Below are 20951 nucleotides of genomic sequence, written 5' to 3'. Positions count from 1 at the left end.
TTTTCGCCCCCGCTAATTGCGAAATTTACCCAAAATTTTTTATAGCTTAGCCATTTTGGCATCATAAGTTTATACGCCATATACAATTCTAAACAATCAATCTATCCAAATACGGACTTTCTAAAAAGATTCTTTCCAACAGATAGATAGATTCCTGAAGAAAGGTGCGGCTAGCATCTGGTGGATATGGAAAAGCGCGTTTTCCTTGATGGATCGGATGAACTGCCTCGGTGGAGGGGGCTGAAGGGGCAGCGAAGGTATAGTATATAGCGTATGGAACGCTTGGATCGGATCGACTCTCGAGCGAATTGTGTAAAGCTCTGCGATTGCGCATATTGTGTTTCGCGTTGCGTCGGCAACGACGCCACAATGCAAAGACAGCCAAGCGACCAGCGAAAAGCAACCGCCATTCGTCGAGCGGTAAATAAGGCTACTACACTGCGAGAAAAAGTCACAATAAAAACCAAAATATATGCATTAGGATCTTCCATCAAAACATGTTAGTTAGCACTTGTAAAATGCGCACAATTACAAAAATAAAGAGAAGTTGCAAGCATAATATATAAAATATTACATATATAATTACATCTAGACTTGTGCAATTAAATAACTTTAGATTCAGAACCGATTGAGTGGATAACTGTAAAGTTCGCTTTCGGATCGAAGTGATAAGAAAAGTGTGGGAGAACCACAATGTTTTCTAAGTTATCTGCAAGCTGCTTACTTTCTGCCGTTCCAGAATGTGTTAACTATTTTGCGAAAATCTAGTAACTTTTGAGAATGTCTTTGTTTGTCAAGTGTAAGCGGCGAACGGTCAGCCAAGCAAACAACCTACCACCAATCAACCTCATGTTGGTGACCATGCACAATGGGCGCTACTGAGCGTATTTTCCATTTTGGCCAGCTTATTAAGTGGTTCAACTGAAATGGGTAACAAAAGCTGTATAACCTTGGAAATATCGGGAGTATTGTACTGGAGAAAATTCTGTAACTATATAGGACCTTATAGGAATAATAACTTATAAATGGTAAAAGCTCCTGTTTTCATCCCATGGTTGGTTCCATTGGCGAGTCGTCGCTGCACATGCGCAGTTCGTGTCGCATGGGATCGTATGGCGTCGGTTCGGTTCGGTTCGGCTCGGCTCGGTTCGGGTTAGTTCGGCTTGGTTCGGATGGATTCGGCTTGGTGCAGACTGATACTTGATACAGCTTGGAGTGTGGTTCGTTACAAACTTCTGTGGGACATTAAAACCAGTTATAAGCCAACTTTCATTCCAAGCAGACGTGCTGGGAGTTTCGCATCGGAAAGCGGCGGTTTTTTGTTTCGCCGTTGCAGTAGCAACAGCAACAGCAGCAGCGTTAACTCGTGCAAATGCAGCCAGGTCGCCCAAAACGAGAAATAAGTTCACGTTCATAGGTATAGCCATTAATTTTTCCCATTTTCCTCGGCAATCCAATTCAGCCGCAAACCCAAGCCGCGCTCTTTTCGCCTTTTTTTTTCTATATTTTTTATATTTATTTTTATTTTTTTCCTGTGTGTGGTTACTGTTTTGTGTATATTTTTGTTTTAGTGGTTTTCATAGTGTTTCTTTTCTTCTTTTTTTTTTTTTTTGTTTGTTTTTTGTGTGTGAACTGGTCAGAGATTCAGTGAGTTTGCTTGTCTTACAGCTCCCACCCAGAAAAAACGGCTAAATCCGGTCATATTGAATCATGGCTGAGATATGAATGTTAGCAGTTCACGATTTATACGTACGTATGTGCACATACACATACTATATATGCAAATAATAAAATCGGGAATGTTTCTGATCGAGTGTTGTGCTTGTGTGTGTGTGTGTGTGTGCCCCAATATTTCTAGTTCTCAATCGAGCCAAAAAAAATAAAAACCGTGTACTTTCACACACAACTCAAATTAGCACCAACCAAAATCGAATTAGAGTGCCCAAGCCGAAACTTTCCTAATTCTCCACCAGAGGCTATATCCACAGTAGCCGATAATTAGTGAAAGATATTGACATACATATATAAGATAGTGGCCTGGCTCTCGCACGAAAGTTGTACCGGATGGTACCCAGTTTCAAGTTTTCAGATCCATATCCCCGGGGCGAAGTGAAACCAAGTCCCAGTGGGTTCTGTTTTTTTTTTTTTTTTTATAGATTTATAGATTGGTAGTAGTAGTTGCAACCTTGAAAGCAACACCAAAACACAGCACTCGCCCTCGGGCGATTTCGTTTGTTTCTCTTTTATCCATACCATACCATACCATACTTTACTATATGTAAATGTATCTATATATACATATATTTCATCGAATGTCTGTGGCTGGCTTATTCTTTCGAATACCCATGGCATAGCCGGGCAGCCCCCAAAAAGGGAAGCCATTTAAAGTTTACTTTTACTTTTTCAATCGAAGCAATCGAATGGAACTGAGTCGCTCAGACGGCCAGACAGACTGTAGATGTGTATATATCTATATCTATATAGTTATTCATACATATGGATATGTATATATTAGCTAGCGAGGTATGGGAACTTAGGAAAGCGGTTGAATTGGACAGGTGAGGGTGAAGTCAACGGCCGACAACGAATACTATGTTTGTGATTATCACGATTATTACAATGCGCCTTGGTTGATTTTATGCAGTATCCAATGCTATATGTAATATACATAAAACATCATAATTAGCCAGTGGAAATTCAGTGTGAATGCAAAGTGAAACCTTAATGAACGCATCACGATCGCTCACGCCATCTATGTGTTATGTTTATGTGCAAGTTTTAAAACAGCAAAAAATTATTAAAAAAATAGCGAGATAAATATATATACATATGAATAATCGACAAGTGTATGCATAAATTAATCGCTGCTGATGCCGCAACAACAACAACAACAAAAAACACCCCAACTGAAAACAACAAAAGCTAAAGCTATATAGCCAAAGCTAATGCTAATCGGCAGCCAACGAACGGCATCGGGCATTATAATCATCAACTTCAACTTCAACATCAGCATCCCGGGCATTGGAAACAACAATACCAACACACCTGCCACCAGCAGACAGACACAATGTTTTGCTGCAACATACCGGTGGATGCATCCGTGGCCACATCCACATCCACATCCATATCCACATATCCATTGCAACGGGCAACAAAAAGAGCCATGACTCCTCCAAATGCAATGGCACTCATTATGCTACTGCTGCTTGCACTGTGCGCAGCTGGGAATGGCCAAAGTAAGTTCATCCCATACAAACATTCAGTTGTATTGACCCCAATCTATATCTAAATACATATATAAGACTCGTAATATTTTCCAATTATCACCTCTAAACGGGGTCACCACGCTGAGAATTTCTCAAGTCGTCGTTTGTCCAAGTCGTTCTTTGTGATCTTGGGAAAGCGCCAGATGCAGCTTCAAGTTAATTAAAAACTCGATTTATGTAATCATCGGGTAATTTATTAATCTGTTTTAGGCCAAACTGGTAGAGAGCATACCAAAAAAAAAAAAAAAACACACACACAATTCTGAGTTTCAAAAAAAAGTTGGTAAAGGTAACTTTCGGAATCTGTATACCATAATCAATCTTCTCAATGAAAGAGGATTTTTGGAGAAATGCAATCATTTAAAATCATAATGAATGTAACAATCAGTAAGATTAGAAAATGTGTACAAACTCTGAATAGCCAAATAGTTCTAGCCATGATAAAGTTTATGTGAATTTCTATTTCCATACAAAGTCCATAATAATGATCTTTCAGTTAATGGGTTGATTTCAATTAGAGTTTGGGCAGAGACATCCCAATTACTGTGAGACATAAATTGCCTTATGGCCCGTTTCTTCTGTTTCTGTTAGTGTTGCTGTTTGTTTGTTTGCTTCGGCCGCCAAGTAAAATGGGGCTAACTCTTTTGGGTCATTTGGAGGGAGGGGCGAAAAGAAATGGACAGCCGGCTGGAGTCGAGCAGTGAAAGTTTCACAGACGCAGTGCCTCGAAAGACTGAAATGCTCAAAGACTCGGAGACGGAAAGACTGGAAGACTGGAAGACTGAGAGACTGAACGACTCAGTGGTTGAACGACTTCTGCGACAATGTGTTTGAGTTGGGTTTTAAGTTGGCTTGAAGGAAGGCACTTTGCTTGTGACATTCTTACTTCAAAAGTTTCACAAGTTCACGTCGTGCAATACGTGATTGCGTTTGTACATTTCACCGTTTGTAGATTTACTAGCCAACAGTTACAGGTATCCATCCATCCATCCACTCACATATGTATGTAGTTATATATTTAGGTATTGCGCCCTCTTACGTGCGCTAAATAACAAATTCCCTTGGCGATTTGCGTTTGATTATCAACATCGCCAACCGATGTTGTCACATCGGCAATATGGGGCACCTTTCTAATGAGCCACAATACCCAAATATTGGCAAAAGCTTATTTTTTTTCTACTGAGCAGTTATTTTCACATATTTATGTGGCTTAAAAATGCTGATATTTGCGCAAACTATTTGTCAGGTAGAAAAAAAAGTTTTTAAATTTAAGCCTGATTTCGAAACCATTTCTTTTTGAGGTCTTTGAACGCTGATTCCCCCTTGACTTTAGTTTTTCGAAGGTCAGCCATGAATCACAGACCAAAAAAATCTTGTTAAATACGCAACTTTCGCACCAACGCACAGTGGGAATAATCAGGACTTTTTGTGTAAAAAATACACAAATTTGAGAAGGTAAAACTTTTCACTGCCTAGTACAACTTATCAGAAGTAAATGAGGTTTAGTATGAAAAATGTAACTACTTCTTCATTTTAACCAGTTTTCCCCCTCTTTTTTCCACTGTGCGTGGCTTGTAGCATAGCTATAAATGTTTAAGGCATCCTTCCAGGGTTCTCATATAAAGAAAAAAATTGTCAAAAACCTGGTTTCCTTCATTGCTGTTCAACGATCCACGCCCTTTCAGCATTTTTAGCTTTCGGAGGAAGGTGGATGGTTGAATGGAAGGAGGGATGAATGGATGGATGGGGGGATGTCTGGGAGTGTGTAGGAAGATCATTGACACCAGTAAAACCGGATGAATGCGATTCAAAACTCATAACAATAACGGCTCTTTGGCGGTTGGGAAAAAATAACATCATCGAGTTCAGCGAGCGCAGCTGTTACCATTTTTTTTTTTTTTTTACCATTACCATTTTACCATTTTGCGAAAACTCAAGACTGACTGCCATCAACAGCTGCAGTCGAAAGAGAAATAAAAGCCAATTTCGATCTGAGAAACCTACGTATGCAAAATAAGTAGGAGATCTACCGTTTTCAAATTCGATTTGGACAGATTTCGAGGCAGCTTGTGTTTTTTTTGTTTTTTTTTTTTTTGCCAAAGCCTGAGAGTTGGTGAATGCATATAAATACGTTTGAATTCACCTGGCTTGTGCATCTTTTTGGGAGATTAGGTTCGAAAGACAGTCGGCAAATACAGAAAAGTGGTAACTGGGCCACTCAAACCGCACTTTGCATTTCGCAACCACTTTGTTTGCCTCGCAAAACGGCGTTCCCCTTGGAAACAAGACTTGGCTTGGCTTGGCTTGGCCAACTTGTGCCCTTTAACTTGGCCAAAAACATGTTTGCAAAACCGTTTCGCGCTCTTTTTTCACATTGTCCCCTAATTGCCGCTTTATTCTTAATGAAATTACTCAGGCCCAAAGAAATACACATCTATATATGTATATATATATGCACAGCATAATTATGTAGTCTTTTTTGTTTTTGTTTTACCAATTTAGTGGGCAACGAACAATTGTGGGAGCATTGGAATTTTTAGGCTTTTGCATATTTAACATGGGAATAGGGAAAATACTTTTCACAAGTTCTTAGCTCAAAGTGTTCGTTTATAAAATTACAATTTGCCTGAATGGGTCACGGGTTTCGGATGGAGAAACAAAGCTGAGAGATACGAGCAAGTAAAAAAATAAAATAAAAAAAAATACCCACGCAATGTGAAAAAAAAACACAAAGAGACACGACTTTTGGCGTCCTACTATTACTATATAAGGAGTCGTTTAGCAAACTCCCAACTCAGTCGACTTAACTGGTTTGATTTTTTTGCGGCTCTACGTGCTTTAGATATATTTTTAACACTCTACTTAAAAAAAAAATATATATATAATGAAAAGAAAGTCGATATATTGAAATAAGTATACAAATATTTCCTCGCACCGAAAGCTTAAATTTGGAATATATATTAAAGTGTTTTTTGCAACAAATAATCAAAATAACTAATTGTGGATTACTTCTTCTTTACTTAAGCATTTTTGAGCAATTTTCATATGTTTGCTTTACGAACTAGTTAAAACCAAAGTACCCATTTCCTAACACCCATTGAAATCTTCAGCATTTCCCTCGATAAATATAAAACTCACAGCAATTAGCACTTTCAAAAATGAATTAAGCCGAGGCGAGTCTAAAGCGATTAAAAATCGCTTTCCGACTACATTTAATTAATCCAGTTTCTTGGCAAAAAAAAAAAAAAAACTCGATTGCGTCAAGCGGCGAGTGTGGATACTCGAGATTTAAGTCTTTCGTGTTGTATATATAGTATAGATATATATATCATACAAATATCACCGTCTTATGTCTGCTGTTTATTATCTTTGTTTTTGTTTTTTTTTTTTTTTGTAGTCTGCGGTCCGCCGGCGGTGCCGCTGAATGCCAAGGTGCGAACCATCACCGTTGACTCCCAGATCGCGGAGGCGCACTACGAGTGCGACGCTGGCTACGAGCTCTTCGGGCCATCGGCGGTCAAGTGTGACCGGCGGACGGGCTGGGATCGGGACCTGCCCTTCTGCGGGGTAAATGTGGCGTACCGCAAGCCGGTCAACCAGAGCTCCTATACGCGCAGCGGTCCTGCCAGCTATGCGAACGATGGCAAGCCGGGCAACAAGGTGAGTTGGACCAACTTCCATTGGACACATAACATCCAACATACATACACTCGGCGAAAAACAGCAGCGCAAATAGGCAAAATTCAACATTAACCATTTTACTTTCATTTAGTTTTCATTTGGCTGTTGTAACTGATTTAATTACTTCCAAATATATTATTAATCCGTAGTGCGAACAACCATTTTGTTGCAATTTGCTTCTTTGTTTGGCTTTTTCATACGAAAAGTCAAAGTTCAAGGTGTTCAGGTGTCAAATTTAATATTGTATTGATCGCATGCAAATTATACATTCAGTTTGCTAGTTGTGCAGTTCTTTTTTTCTTATTTTTTAATGTGCCATTTAAGCAATAATATCTGTCAGGCTTCGCCAAAATATATTGATGTATTCATATCCAAAATGTGATTTGAAACAAGTTGTTAAATTTAGTATCATAGATTTAAAATAATAGAATTTACAAAAAGCTATTGAAATTGATAATAAGGCTTTATATTAGCATGGAAATATGCATATATATATGAAAATATATGCAAATAACTAGAAATATTACTCATCCGCCATGTTGGCTTGGTAGAAAATGTTCATTTTGAGGCTCAAACTAACTAAGATGCACTACATTAGCTAATCAATCGCTTAGCTTGGAATAAAATGAGGTTCCTTTCCGATTCCCTTGCCAGAATCCCGATGGCCAGGAGTGCTCCGAGACGCAGAAGGAGCCATCGCCGTGGTGGCGCGTCGACCTTCTCACTCCGCAGGCGGTGCACGTGGTGCGGATAACGACGCGCGGCTGCTGCGGCCATCAGCCACTGCAGGATCTGGAGATCCGTGTGGGCAACAGCAGTGCGGATCTGCAGCGAAATCCGTTGTGCGCCTGGTATCCGGGCACCCTGGACGAGGGCGTGGTGAAGACCTTCACGTGCGCGCGCCCATTGGTCGGCCAGTATGTGGCCATTCAGCTGGTGGGTGTGGAGGGCAGCCTCAGTTTGTGCGAGGTGGAGACCTTCACCAACGACGAGTTCTCCGTGGATCGATGCCTGAGTCCGAAAATCGGTGTGGACACTGTGGTAACGACATTCTCGAAAACCTGCTACGACTTTCATATCACAAAAGGAGAAAGCTTCGACAAGGCGCAAGCCATTTGCAAGCAAACTGGTGAGTTAGTTGTCCATCCGCCTCTCTATGCGGGTATGTCCGATGTCCGCGGCACTGATGAATTCCTCAATAATCATAGGTGGCGACTTGGTACACGACTTTCGTGGCGCCACCAGTTCGTACATCTTGTCCGAGCTGGAACGCCGGAAGAGCGAACTGAAACCGCAGCTTGTGTGGATTGGCGCCCAAAAGGAGCCGGGCATTACATCGCGCACCTGGAAATGGGTGAACGGTAGGGGACTGGCTATCAAATGACTTACTATCATTTTACTAATGATTGATCTTATCAACTCTCAGGCGATGTGGTTCAAAAGCCAACATGGGGCAAGGACCAGCCGAACAACTACAATGGCGAGCAGAATTGCGTGGTCCTCGATGGAGGTCGCAATTGGCTGTGGAATGATGTGGGCTGCAATCTGGACTATTTGCACTTCATCTGCCAGCACTGTAGGTCTTGCCAGTGCCATCGGCACATCACCAGCTCGTCTCATTTTGTCTCTCTTTACCATCTTCCGGCAGCGCCATTGTCTTGCGGCTCGCCGGATGCCCAGCAAAACACCACTGTCATGGGCAAAAAGTTCACTCTGGGCGAGAAGATTCAGTACACCTGTCCCAAGGGCCATTCGCTGCTCGGTCAGACGGAACGGGAGTGTAGACTTGATGGCACTTGGAGTGGCTCCTCGCCGACCTGCAAATGTAAGCGATATTGTGCAATCGCACTGCTTCAGTTAGCCAAAAACAAAGAGAAGTGTAATGATCAATTATCTCGCTGCAAACAATTATGCAGAAATATTATGGCAAATGGGTTGCAATTTCATTTTTTGTAATTAAATTCAATCCTTGAACTCTCACGCAGATGTGGACTGCGGCAGTCTGCCGGAGCTGAAGTTTGGATCCATCCACATGTCGGAGGAGCGGACTAGCTTCGGCGTGGTGGCCACATACAGTTGCCACGAGAACTACACGCTAATCGGGAATGAGAATCGCACGTGCGCCATGGACGGCTGGAGCGGCAAGCAGCCGGAATGCCTGGTGGACTGGTGTCCAGATCCGCAGCCCATAGCCGGTGGCGATGTGCGATTCAATGACAAGCGTGCCGGTTCCACGGCCACGTATGTTTGTGAGCCGGGCTATGTGCTAGTTGGCGAGGCGGTAGGTTATCAATTATCCCGTTTCGTACACTAACTAAGCCACACTTTAAAACCACACTCTGTAGATCATCTCGTGCGGTTTGGGCGGCGAGTGGTCCAGCAAGACGCCCTCGTGCAGATTCGTCGATTGTGGTGCACCGGCACGACCAAATCGTGGCATTGCCATCCTGCTGAACGGCACCACCACCGTCAATTCGGTGGTTAAATACGAGTGCGACGAGGATCATTGGCTGGACGGGCAGTCGGAGCTCTATTGCACCCGGGAAGGGAAGTGGTCGGGTGAGGCGCCCGTCTGTGAACTGGTCACCTGCGAGACGCCATCGGTGCCATCCGGTTCGTTTGTCATTGGCTACGATTACAATGTCCATTCGAAGATCCAGTACAACTGCGATCCCGGTCACATTATGCACGGCACTCCGGTGCTCGAGTGCCTGGACTCCGGGGAATGGAGTGCCGATGCGCCCTACTGCGAATGTAAGTGATCCGTATATATGTATATTTACATAAACATAGTTAAACTGCAGAGTAATTATAACTATATATGTTTAATATAATATTTTACTTCGATACAGATATCGACTGCGGCACAATCCTGCCCATTCCCTATGGCAGCCACAAGTACGTGACGAATACCACCTATGTGGGCTCCGAAGTGGTCTTCAGCTGCTCCCAATCGCACAAACTGAGCGGAGTCCTCAAGCGCACGTGCCTGGAATCGGCTGTCTGGAGCGATGCGTCGCCCAAGTGCGAGGGTGAGTATCCAAGCGAATAGATGACCCAACGATGCACTATGCTCATTGCGTACATCATCCACAGAGATTCGCTGTCCGGAACCGAAACTGGCTGCGCACAGTCTGCTCTCCGTCACCGGAAATGATCGCATGTATGGAAGGACACTTATCCGCACCTCCGAATCCTCGCAGAACACAGCTCAAACCTATAAGTAATTGATAGATCCCACCATTCGTAATGCTCCTTCTAATTCTTATGGTGGTGCTTTCTTCTGTAGGATTGGAGCACTGGCCAAGTACCGATGCGAACGGGGCTACAAGATGGTGGGCGAGGCACTGGCCACCTGCACGGATAGTGGACAATGGAGCGGCACCATTCCGGAATGTGTGTGTAAGTGTATATACAGCCAAATCTACCAAGAATTTACATAGTTCATGATATTAACTTAATATGATATTTTGCAATCCTCCTCAGATGTGGAGTGCGGTGCTCCGGAGGGCATCAACAATGGCAAGGTGGTCCTGGCCACAAATGCCACGTACTACGGCGCCGCTGTCCTCTATGAGTGCAATGTGAACTTCAAGCTAAACGGAGTATCCCGACGCCTGTGCACGGAGCACGGCAACTGGAGCCACGAGGCACCGGAATGCGTGGAGGTGGTCTGCGATACGCCCAACATCAATGAGAATCTGATCGTGGAGGCGGGTCCGCGTGCTGTGGGCTCCGTGGCCACCTTCAAGTGCGCCAAGGGCAGGATCATGATGGGAAACGATACGCGTGTGTGTCAGAAAAATGGCAAATGGACTGGCAAGAGTCCCACCTGCAGACGTAAGTGTATGCCATTCTAGCCAAAGATTCATAATTCAATTCGCAACGTCTTTAACTCAGCCGTCGACTGTGGTCGTCCTCTGGCCATCGAGAATGGTCGCGTGATTGTGGTCAACGATTCCACGTTGTACGGCGGATCGGCGGAGTATCACTGCATACCGAACTACAATCGGATTGGCCAGTATTTGCGCAAGTGCACCGAGGATGGAGCCTGGAGCGGCAAGCAGCCGCGCTGCGAATTGGCCACGGCGGAGGGTCAGGAGACTTCGGAGCTGGGCACGGGCGTTGGCATTGGTGCCACCGTGATCGTCGCCCTGCTGGTGATCTTTGGTCTGATCTTCCTATATCGCAACAAGGCGAGACCCGTCAAAAATACGGAGAATGTGCAGGCGGCGGAGACGAAGGACGAACGCAATGCCGCCGTAATGTCCTACTCGACGCTGGAGGCCAACAATCGGATGCACATGGACAACAATCCGTCGGCGACGTTCAACACGTTCCATGGCGGAGCCGGCGGAAGGAGCAACGGCGGCGGTAATCCGGATGCAAACAGCAATGGTGAAAGACTGAACAACAATCGGTCGGGTAAGTGGAAATTAAATTATATACAACATAATATTCATATATATAGATATTAAATGACATGATAAATATTGGGAAAATGTAAAAAAATATAATAGAAATTCACTGTTTATCTATATCTTTTGTATATTTTACTCAATTTTTCTTTTCTTTTTTCTTTACAGAAAACATTTACGATCAAATACCAAACGAGCAATTCTACGACGCTCCCTATGAGATGCGCACCAATGATGAGGTTTACGAACCGGAACCGGTGGCCAGTAATGTCATCACCATCAATGGGATTTCCGTCAGATAGAGATCGATATCTATATCGATATCGATATCTATATCAATACAACTTTGTGTTGATATCGAAATCCAAAGGGATGGCAGAATTAATTGACAAACGTTAAACGTTAGTTTTGTGTTAATAACTGTACATATTAATTGTTTAAGGGAGGTTTTGAGTTACTCGTAGTTCGCCTAAATTTTAAAACTTGCTCACCCTGCGCACATGTACACTGTAGCCCCTACGCATGACATAGGTCTATCCATATACCGCATAATCTATTATTATTATTATTATTATTATTATTATTACTATTATTATAATTATAATTATTATATGAACCTAACATATCCAAATCGATGTACCTACTCTGCAGTCCATGTACTGAAATCGTGACTTGTCGCGTAGGAATTTTGGATCACGAGCCGAAAGATATGCACTCCATATTCATACTCGTATTTTTGTTTGTTTATATTGTTTAAATTATTTGAATTGTATTGTAGCGTGAGGAGTGAACAATTTTTTTGTTATGCAATGTGTAAGAACTCGCCAATGTGTGTAATGTAAAAAGCGTTAATTTTACGAACAATTAAACGATTGTGGTTGACTAATTTATTTACGATTGCCAAGTGTATATTTGAATTCACTGCAAAAAAAAAGGAAAAAAGAAAAACTGGGAAATGATTTGGGGGGCGGGCGAAAATGGGGCGTCTTGTTTAATCAATAGTTCATGGAACATTCAGTTTCGTTTTGGCATCCAATTGAAAAGGGAAAAAATAGGCATTCAAAATTCAGCAACAAAATCCAAAACTCGTTTATTTTGTTAATTTTTTTTTTTTTGGAAGTAGGTAGGCTAAATGGCAAAGAAGGGGGGACAACAACAACTGCAGGCTGACATCCAAACGGACGAGGAGCTGGAGCGTTTCATGGAGCGACCAGGACTCTTGGGTTCGTCTGCAGCCCATTTTAGTCTACTAAAAACTCTATATGTAATCCCTTCCATCAGTTTTGGATGTTTACTCGGAATGGTGTGGTCCTTGCCAGGGTATGGTCGGATCCTTGCGTAAAATCAAACTGGATGTTGGTGGCGATAATCTGCATCTGGCCATTGTGGGTTAATTCGTACTATTCACGTTGATACTCAGCTCCCTAATTCATTTCTTACCCAGTGCAAATCGGATACGATCACGGCCTTGAAACGATTCAATAAGAGAAGTGAGCCCATCTGGCTTTTTGTGACGGTATGTCTTAGTTTTATCACTAAATGGTTAGATATGTGTTATTTGATTTATAGGGCGGCAGGGCCGTAAATCTTCTGTTCGGTTCGGATGTGCCTAAGCTGGTGAGTCTGCTGGTCAAAGAGCTAGAGAAGACCATGCAAAAATCATCGCGTCCAGGCACCTACAGACTTGACGAACTGCAGCCCATCGAGGTGGAGCAGCAGCGCATCAAAATGGAGGCCATCGAGCGGGCCGAGCGGGCGGAGCGCGAGATAAAGCACAAGAAGCAGATAGACTACCTTAACCATGTAACGGACTCCATTATGGAGAATATGCCCGATATTGGAGTGACTGTCTTTGGACCGCAAGTCAATCGTGATATGTTCAAGAAGCTAACCGAACCAGCCGAAGCGCTCAAAATGCAGTGCAAGGATCGCCGGGTCATCCAGGTGAGCACCGATCAGTTCGAGATTGTGAACTTTGCATGCAAGAATCCCATGCCGCCGGATGTGATCGAACAACTGGACGGCAAGGAGCTGCTCATGTGCTTCTGGAAGATTGACGAAAGCATCGGCACAGTGCCCAACGTTCTAATGGCCTATGCCCACGAGCTAACCAAGGAGCGAGTGGCACCGCCCAACGATGATATACCCGAGGAGCATGTTATACCGCCGCTAATCACAACTATGAAACTAAAAGTCGAGGTGGAGCTGAAGGAGGGCGAGACTTGGGTGGAGGAGATAAGCTCCGAAGAGGAGGCGAGGCTGCATCAGGCCAAAAGCAAGGCCAAAACCAAATCCATTAGCCACGAGGAAGCGCATCTGGCCGAAGAGGAAGCAGCCGATCTGGATGCCGAGGAGGAGGCCAGCGAGGAGGAGACAGTTATGCCAGAACCCGGCGGCGATGCAATGGGCGGGCTCCCATCAATGCCCGGCTTCGAACTGGAAATAGAACCCGTCGATGAGGCCGGCGAGGATGAGGAGGAGGTGCAGGAGATCAAGGAGGAGGAGCCATCGAAGCCACTCACTCGCACCAAGACGGTGAAAATGCCACCCATTTGGGTGCCCAACAGCCGGCGCACCCATGCCGCCCTCATCTATGTGTTCTTCCGCGGTCAGACGTCTGGATTTCTGCCACCGGATCCCAAGCCGGAACCGCCGCATGTCATCATGGCGTTCGATGCCTCCAAGCGCAAGGAGATCATGCATGTAATCGATCGACACAAGGACGATGTGCCGCTCTATGGATTCTTCTCAAGCGCCGAACCGGATGAGGCCGAATTGATTGCCACCTCAACGGACAAGTACGAGAGCAGTCCGCACTCATCGTACGTATTCTGGCCGGGATTAGCCCAAGTAGTTTACTCCAATTTCCAACCTTTTTCTTGCCCAACTGCAGTGGCGACAAGATCGTGCTGAAGGTCAACAAGGTCCAGTCCAACATGATGTTATCCCTGGTCTCGTACGGTCCCAGCTATGTGAGTCCCAATGTAACTGTCGGCAAGGACGAGGCGCTCAAGTTCTTCCCGGAGGACTACAAGCCCCAGGAGGAGGTCGTCGTCGAGGTCGAAAAGAAAAAGAAGAAGGTAGAAGGCCTAAATGGTTTTACATTAATAATATCAAATATTTTAATCATATTTCATATTCTTCAGAGCAAGCGGGCCACCGAAATCAATCAGGAAATGGAGGCAGCGGCTGCAGCTGCAGCTGCAGCGGCGGCTCATCCTTCGGAGGCTCCTGCTCCAGTCGAAGCAGAAGCTCACGCCGCAGAGGCTCCCGCTGCCGTGGAAGGAGATGCCGCACCAGCGGCTGCCGAAGCACCGCCAGCCGGAGATGCCGCACCGGTGGCGCCACCACCAGCTGAGCCAGCCGCCGAAGGAGCGGCGCCAGAGGCACCGGCTCCAGCTCCAGCTCCAGCTCCAGCTCCGGAAGCCCCAGCAGCGGAGGAGGCGCCACATGAGGCGCCCAAGGAGGAGGCACCTGCCGCCGAAGCGCCACCGGAACCGGAGGCAGAAGCTCCTGCTCCTGCTCCTGCCGAGCCTGCACCTGAGCCAGCAGCCGAGTAAACCAGTATAGCACTCATTATTACTCATTATTTGGCAACTAAATTTTTTAGTGTATACGCGAAAATTCCCAGTTGTTGAAATGTTAAAATTTTAAATTTAATAAAAAACTGAAATAGCATTCAATTTGTTGCGTAACGAAAATCGTTGCCTTTGAAATGTACAAAGCTATCTAAAAATATGTAAATAAAATTCAATATTTTGGTCAAAACATTGGAAATAATGTTGCAAATATGGAGTGTCATACCTCGTTCAGCTCGTAATTAAATTCCCAATCGAATGGCGTCCAAATTTAGAAATATTAATTTTTTCAGTTTTTTGACAATTTTTATGATGTTACCCCTTACAAAAAATGCAAAAAATTGGCCAAAAAATAATTTTACAAAATTCGTCAAAAAGTGATAGGGTTGGTTAGTATTGGTAATTAGGAGCATAAATCGGTAATTATTTTTGTTTTGTGACCATTTTTGACCAAGTTATACCAAAAATCGTTCACCCGATTTTTGTTGTAAATAAAAAAATCCGTATTTTGGTCAGAAAATTCGAAATAATGGTCTATAAATTGAATGTTATACCTCAACGAGCTTGTTATTTAAATTCCAATCGATTTGGGTTATAATTTGAGGAAAATTTTTTTTTTTTAATTTTTTTCGCATTTTGATACCTTACGAAAATGCAAAAATTGATCTTAAAATTAATTTCTTAGTATCCGCTTAAAAATGATATGGATCTTTAGCATTGGTAATTATCTGAGCGAAACTGTTTTTCTTTTAGCCATGTGATGATTTTTGGCCAAGTTATAAATTATGGCATTTTTGCCAAATGTCGTTTTTCTGACTTCCCTTAACATAATATATCGATTTTTGGCCAAAACACTTAACAAATTGTAATTATACCTGTTAAGTCCTTAGAGCCAATAATACCTGTTTGCGGTTAAGATTTAGGATTAAGAATCTGCATTTTGTTTTAGCCAACCAATGGACTTTATTTATGTTACCTAATTGGCTTATTTTATAACGGTTCGTATTAGTCAATAATACAGGTAATGTTTGCGTGTTTAATCCTAGAAGCTGCCTTAAAAGTAAGGCTATTTTGAGATGATCATCCCTTATTTTGGCACATTTTATAGGAGAAGTTACCTCTAAATGGTTTTAAATGACCAGCCTGCCTGCTGAGGGTCACTACCTGATTTTCGCGACACGAGGATTAGCGGATTGTGGTAAGGATGAGCCATCTACCTGACCATCTGGATACTAATATTAAAAAAACATATAAAGGCATGCCGCAATCGTGGATAATGTATCATAAGGCCGCGAGATCTCGTCGAGAATGCAGTTACTGTGCTACTTCGTCATCCTTTTCGTTGGAATCGCACCGTGGTCATCCTTGGCCAACGATGATGGATGCAACGAAGTGGTCTGCGGATCGGTGGTATCCAAGTGCCTCATCACCCAGAGCTGCCAGTGCAAGTTAAATGACTGCCACTGCTGCAAGGACTGTCTAAATTGCCTTGGCGAACTGTACATCGAGTGCTGTGGCTGCCTCGACATGTGTCCCAAGCACAAGGATGTCCTGCCCTCGCTGACGCCGCGCTCGGAGATTGGAGACATTGAAGGAGTGCCCGAGCTGTTCGACACCCTAACCGCCGAGGATGACGAGGGATGGTCCACCATAAGGTTCTCCATGCGAGCCGGCTTCAAGCAGCGCGTTCAGGGCGGCGCGAGTGGTGATGCCGGAAACGGAAATGGAAATGGAAATGCCGGGTCTGCAGGTGTCACCCTATGCACCGTGATCTATGTGAACTCGTGCATTCGGGCAAACAAGTGCCGGCAGCAGTGCGAGAGCATGGGAGCCAGTAGCTATCGATGGTTCCACGACGGATGCTGCGAGTGCGTCGGCGAGAATTGCCTCAATTATGGAATCAACGAGAGTCGCTGCCGCGGTTGTCCGGAGGATCAGGACCAACTGCTTACCGCCGATACCGTTCCGGCGGAGGCTGAACAGGATCTGGAGCGATTCTTTGGCAACGAGGAGATCGAGGACGAGTGGGGCTATGGCGAGGAGGATGAATTTTCCTAATAGCACAGATAATTTCAAATAAATGTGGTTCTTCAAATTGGAGCTTGGACCTCATCATAGCAAACGATCTCTTTGTAAATACCCATGTAAAATACCCATGTAAAAATAGCAAGGCATTTGCTAATTTAAGTTTTTATAAAAAAAAGACAACAATAAACTTGGAAATTATAAAAATATTCCTTTTAGTTCTAACAGTGGATCCAGTAAATGTTTCGTAGAATCCATATTTGTGGGATATAATTAATTTGTAAAGTTTTTTGAAATTTGAACTTGCACGGAATTGAGAATTTAAAGGATCAATTTCCCCTCTCTCATTTTAATTAACAGGGGTTACTTTCTTGGTCTGGCAACTCTGTTGGTGGATAAAATGCACACAGTGTTCCCGGACTGTTAAAGCTTCGATCGAAATTGCGGCATTGTTTACGTTTGTTTTGAGTGAAAAGCATTTTCATCCCGGGCATTCCCAGACACTAGCGATGAGGCTGCACCTGGCGGCGATCCTGATCCTCTGCATCGAGCACGTAACCAAGGCAGTCGCCCAGGGAATGCCGATCAGTCCGTGCCCCAAGGTGTTTCAGTACCGCTTCGACGGCAGCGAATGGTTCGGCCTGATGGCCGTGCGCAGTCCGGATGGCCACCAGCCGCTCCACATACGAGTTACGCTCTCGATGCGTGGCAAGCCCACCACGGTAAGTGGTATATTGTCATCCAGATGTTACCTAATCCCCTTAGTACACACAGAACTATCTGGGCGAAATCGAGCTACTCACACGCGGCAAGTTTACCCACAATGCACCGGTGCTGTATAAGATCCGCTTTCCCAAACATCACTTCCCGCCCAAACTGCTCCTCATGTCAGCCAACAATCATGTGATCTGCTTCGGATCCGGCGGTGCGTATCCACGGAACTTGGGTAGCAAACGATTTAATCCATGACTTGTTTGCCCGCACCACAGAGCACAGCATCTTCATGACCCAAATCCAGTTGGAGCACATTAGGAAGTTGTCCTTTATACCGGATAAGAAGAGCTCCCTGCTGCTAGATCCCGAGGAGGAGGAGGTGAGAAAAACCGACGACAAGCCGCCCAGTACGCCGCACATCCAGTTCAAGAAGTATGCATCCGGATTTTGGTCGGTTAAAACACACACACGATCGTGACATTCATTCGTTACTTAATGTCCGCTTTTGTAGAAAACCCTTTGCCCAGGCGCCCAAGGAGATTTGCGGACGCATCGACAGGGATCTGGACTTTCACTTGTCCCAAAGAACGGAATCACTTCATGTCGCAATCGGTGAACCAAAGAGCTCCGATGGCATCACATCGCCAGTTTTTGTCGATGACGATGAAGACGATGTCCTGGAGCATCAGTTTGTGGACGAATCAGAAGCAGAAGCGATAGAAAGCGATAGCGCCGATAGCCTGCCATCGATCACCAGGGGATCGTGGCCTTGGCTAGCGGCCATCTATGTGAACAACCTGACCTCCCTGGACTTTCAGTGCGGCGGTTCGCTTGTCTCGGCACGCGTTGTAATCAGCTCGGCGCACTGCTTCAAGTTGTTCAACAAGCGCTACACATCCAACGAGGTGCTCGTCTTTCTGGGCCGCCACAATCTGAAGAACTGGAACGAGGAGGGATCTCTGGCGGCCCCCGTCGATGGCATTTACATTCATCCCGACTTTAACAGTCAGCTGAGCAGCTACGATGCGGATATCGCAGTGATTATACTCAAGGACGAAGTTCGGTGGGTGCCAATATGCCTAAAGCTTACATATTCAAGATTTAGATTCATATCTAAACCGCGATGTGAAATCGAATATGAAGATCATTTATTATATTGACAGTATACCATTATTTTCAACGCAGATTTAACACCTTTATTCGACCCGCTTGCCTGTGGTCTGGTTCCAGCAAAACGGAGTACATTGTGGGCGAGCGGGGCATCGTCATCGGCTGGAGCTTTGACAGAACGAACAGGACGCGGGATCAGAAGCTGTCGTCGGAGCTACCGGGCAAGAAGTCCACCGATGCCAGTGCACCCAAGGTAGTAAAGGCTCCCATTGTCGGCAATGCCGAATGCTTTCGAGCCAATGCCCACTTTCGCAGCCTATCCTCAAACCGAACGTTTTGCGCCGGCATCCAGGCGGAGGAACGAGATACGCATCAGAGCGGGGCGAGCATTTACACCGGTATATCGGGGGCCGGACTTTTCATCCGCCGGAACAATCGCTGGATGCTGCGTGGCACAGTATCAGCGGCCCTGCCCGCCGTAGAGACACCGGATGCGGAATCTAGCCATAAGCTTTGCTGTAAGAATCAGTACATTATATATGCCGACGTGGCCAAGTTTCTGGACTGGATCACGGCCTTTGTAATTTGAATCACATCCGAAATGTGTATGGGAACGCATTTCTAAGTGAGCGCTGTGATAATAGCCCCTTGGGCATGGCGATGGGCAAAAGTTACTCGGAGTAATTAGCGGTTATCGGTTTTTTCTTTTTTTTTTTTTGCTAGTTTCATTACGAAAACTTCTGATTATGGCATTTCAGTTTTATTTTTATCTAAGACAGTAGGGCAATTCAAATAATAAATTATGGCACGGGAAAGCCAAAAAGGAATTTTCCCATAGAATCGCTGCGCTTTTAGATCTCCACCATAATATTAACATTAAAAATCTCGAAATTTGCAATGTTTAAATTCCTCTGACCACATATAGAAAACGTGTATGTTGAAAGAATCACAGGTATGTTTGATATCGAAATTAATTGTAATACAGTAACGTTTACCATGCCTTTGTTATCAGTGTGTTGTTGGCGCTCGTGAACAAAGGAAGCTGCTAATATGCCGGAGTGGGCGGCCTGGCCCGTCTGAGCGGCGTTCACCCATGGACACCTGGACACCCTAATTACCAGCGGCAGACACTGTACTGCGCAAATGCTGACTACTATCAAGCACGTCATCGCACGTCATCAGCCGCAATCGTCGTCATCGCCATCTGGGCCGTTATCTATCTTGCTGGGTTGTTGGGGCATCGACAGCAGTCGTAGCCATCGACTATCAGTTCCGTCCGGACCGTGGCAGCTGGTGCATCACACCTGGGGCTCTGGGCCCGTCGTCTACGGACATTCGCAATCGTTGAAGATCCCCAAACAAGTGCAACGCATTGTATTGTGAACGTGCCCGATAGTTGGTAGTGAATATATTACAGAAATGGCAATATTTGGAGTACATTTCGCGTATTGCAAAGTTCGATTCATCGATTCCCAGAATGCTGGGCGGAGTGGGAGCTCGTCGCCGAAGGGGCTCATCTCCTATGGCGCGATTGACCATTAGCAACATCAACGGTCTGGATGACAATATTGCCATCATCGGCGATGGCGTCATCCGGCGGAGCACGCACTACGGCTCGCAAGGGTCTAACAAAAGGCGCCGGGCTCCGGAAAGTTTTGCTCTTGTCCAGACGCGACCGAATCTAGGCGACCTAATGTGAGTACCACTACCAATTTAAATATAAATTATTTAAACTTAACATTATTTTAAAAGATCAATTGATATTTAGAAAAGTATTGAAAATTGGTAAAAATTCATTATTATTAAAGATAGTATGCAAAGGTAATTGACGAGGGTTATTGAAATGTACAGAGATAAAATTAAGTCTGAAATAGAGTAAAATATGTTGTTTGTTTTATATATTAATTAATTAGGTCAAGTATGAGAGCGCCTTTGATCATTTGTAATTCGGTTAAAGCCGGGTTTTCAAATAACCGATATCTTGATGCAAAAGTTTTTACTACAAGGGGTTGAAAGTATTCTTAAAGCTTAAAGCTTTATCAACAATTGTGGCAGTAGTAAATCAATTACTTAAATCAATTAAAAAAAAAACTCTTAGAATGGGTAAGTAGCTTAAACTTCGTCGCTTCGCTTTTTTTTTAAACTTTAGCAGTATGATT

General features: G+C 44.4%; 5 protein-coding genes across 10 annotated transcripts in view; all 5 read left to right on the top strand.

Moving 5' to 3' along the window:
* The first annotated feature begins 1249 nt into the window (after positions 1-1249).
* Positions 1250-12249, top strand: fw (furrowed). 3 transcript variants are annotated; one of them, NM_078581.3, is made up of 15 exons: positions 1250-1417; positions 2645-3236; positions 6664-6926; positions 7602-8076; positions 8156-8308; positions 8374-8523; positions 8596-8772; positions 8933-9228; positions 9293-9701; positions 9800-9979; positions 10044-10170; positions 10237-10349; positions 10434-10787; positions 10848-11372; positions 11534-12249. In NM_078581.3, the coding sequence occupies exons 2-15, from the start codon at positions 3068-3070 to the stop codon at positions 11665-11667; spliced, it is 3525 nt and encodes a 1174-aa protein (NP_511136.2). In that variant the 5' UTR covers positions 1250-1417; positions 2645-3067; the 3' UTR covers positions 11668-12249. The 3 variants fall into 3 exon arrangements, with proteins under 3 accessions (NP_511136.2, NP_001285146.1, NP_001096961.1); NM_001298217.1 differs by lacking the exon at positions 1250-1417 and having other exon boundaries at positions 2857-3236; NM_001103491.1 differs by lacking the exons at positions 1250-1417; positions 2645-3236.
* A 146-nt stretch (positions 12250-12395) lies between these two features.
* Positions 12396-15046, top strand: CG18130 (uncharacterized protein). Its single transcript, NM_132544.2, has 6 exons — positions 12396-12588; positions 12647-12750; positions 12810-12881; positions 12935-14187; positions 14259-14445; positions 14512-15046. The coding sequence occupies exons 1-6, from the start codon at positions 12498-12500 to the stop codon at positions 14923-14925; spliced, it is 2121 nt and encodes a 706-aa protein (NP_572772.1). The 5' UTR covers positions 12396-12497; the 3' UTR covers positions 14926-15046.
* A 1169-nt stretch (positions 15047-16215) lies between these two features.
* Positions 16216-17102, top strand: tsg (twisted gastrulation). The gene has a single exon (NM_078580.4). The coding sequence runs from the start codon at positions 16252-16254 to the stop codon at positions 16999-17001; it is 750 nt and encodes a 249-aa protein (NP_511135.1). The 5' UTR covers positions 16216-16251; the 3' UTR covers positions 17002-17102.
* Positions 17103-17399: 297 nt separating this feature from the next.
* gd (gastrulation-defective) lies at positions 17400-20010 on the top strand. 4 transcript variants are annotated; one of them, NM_001316623.1, is made up of 6 exons: positions 17400-17690; positions 17743-17893; positions 17958-18114; positions 18194-18745; positions 18868-19744; positions 19805-20010. In NM_001316623.1, the coding sequence occupies exons 1-5, from the start codon at positions 17478-17480 to the stop codon at positions 19379-19381; spliced, it is 1587 nt and encodes a 528-aa protein (NP_001303552.1). In that variant the 5' UTR covers positions 17400-17477; the 3' UTR covers positions 19382-19744; positions 19805-20010. The 4 variants fall into 4 exon arrangements, with proteins under 4 accessions (NP_001303552.1, NP_001259478.1, NP_001259480.1 ...); NM_001272549.1 differs by lacking the exon at positions 19805-20010 and having other exon boundaries at positions 18868-19630; NM_001272551.1 differs by lacking the exon at positions 19805-20010 and having other exon boundaries at positions 17958-18132; positions 18868-19630.
* Positions 20011-20076: 66 nt separating this feature from the next.
* cac (cacophony) overlaps positions 20077-20951 on the top strand; it is a 53808-nt gene continuing 52933 nt past the window's right edge. Inside the window, exon 1 of the mRNA NM_001258709.2 lies at positions 20077-20487. Coding sequence (NP_001245638.1) covers positions 20270-20487 — 218 coding nt within the window. The 5' untranslated portion in view covers positions 20077-20269. The remainder of the gene's footprint in view (positions 20488-20951) is intronic.

The sequence above is a fragment of the Drosophila melanogaster genome, chromosome X (assembly GCF_000001215.4).
Source record: "Drosophila melanogaster chromosome X".
NCBI classification, from domain to species: domain Eukaryota; kingdom Metazoa; phylum Arthropoda; class Insecta; order Diptera; family Drosophilidae; genus Drosophila; species Drosophila melanogaster.
Note: the sequence above shows the minus strand (reverse complement) of the source record. Positions and strands in the feature narration are given on the sequence as shown.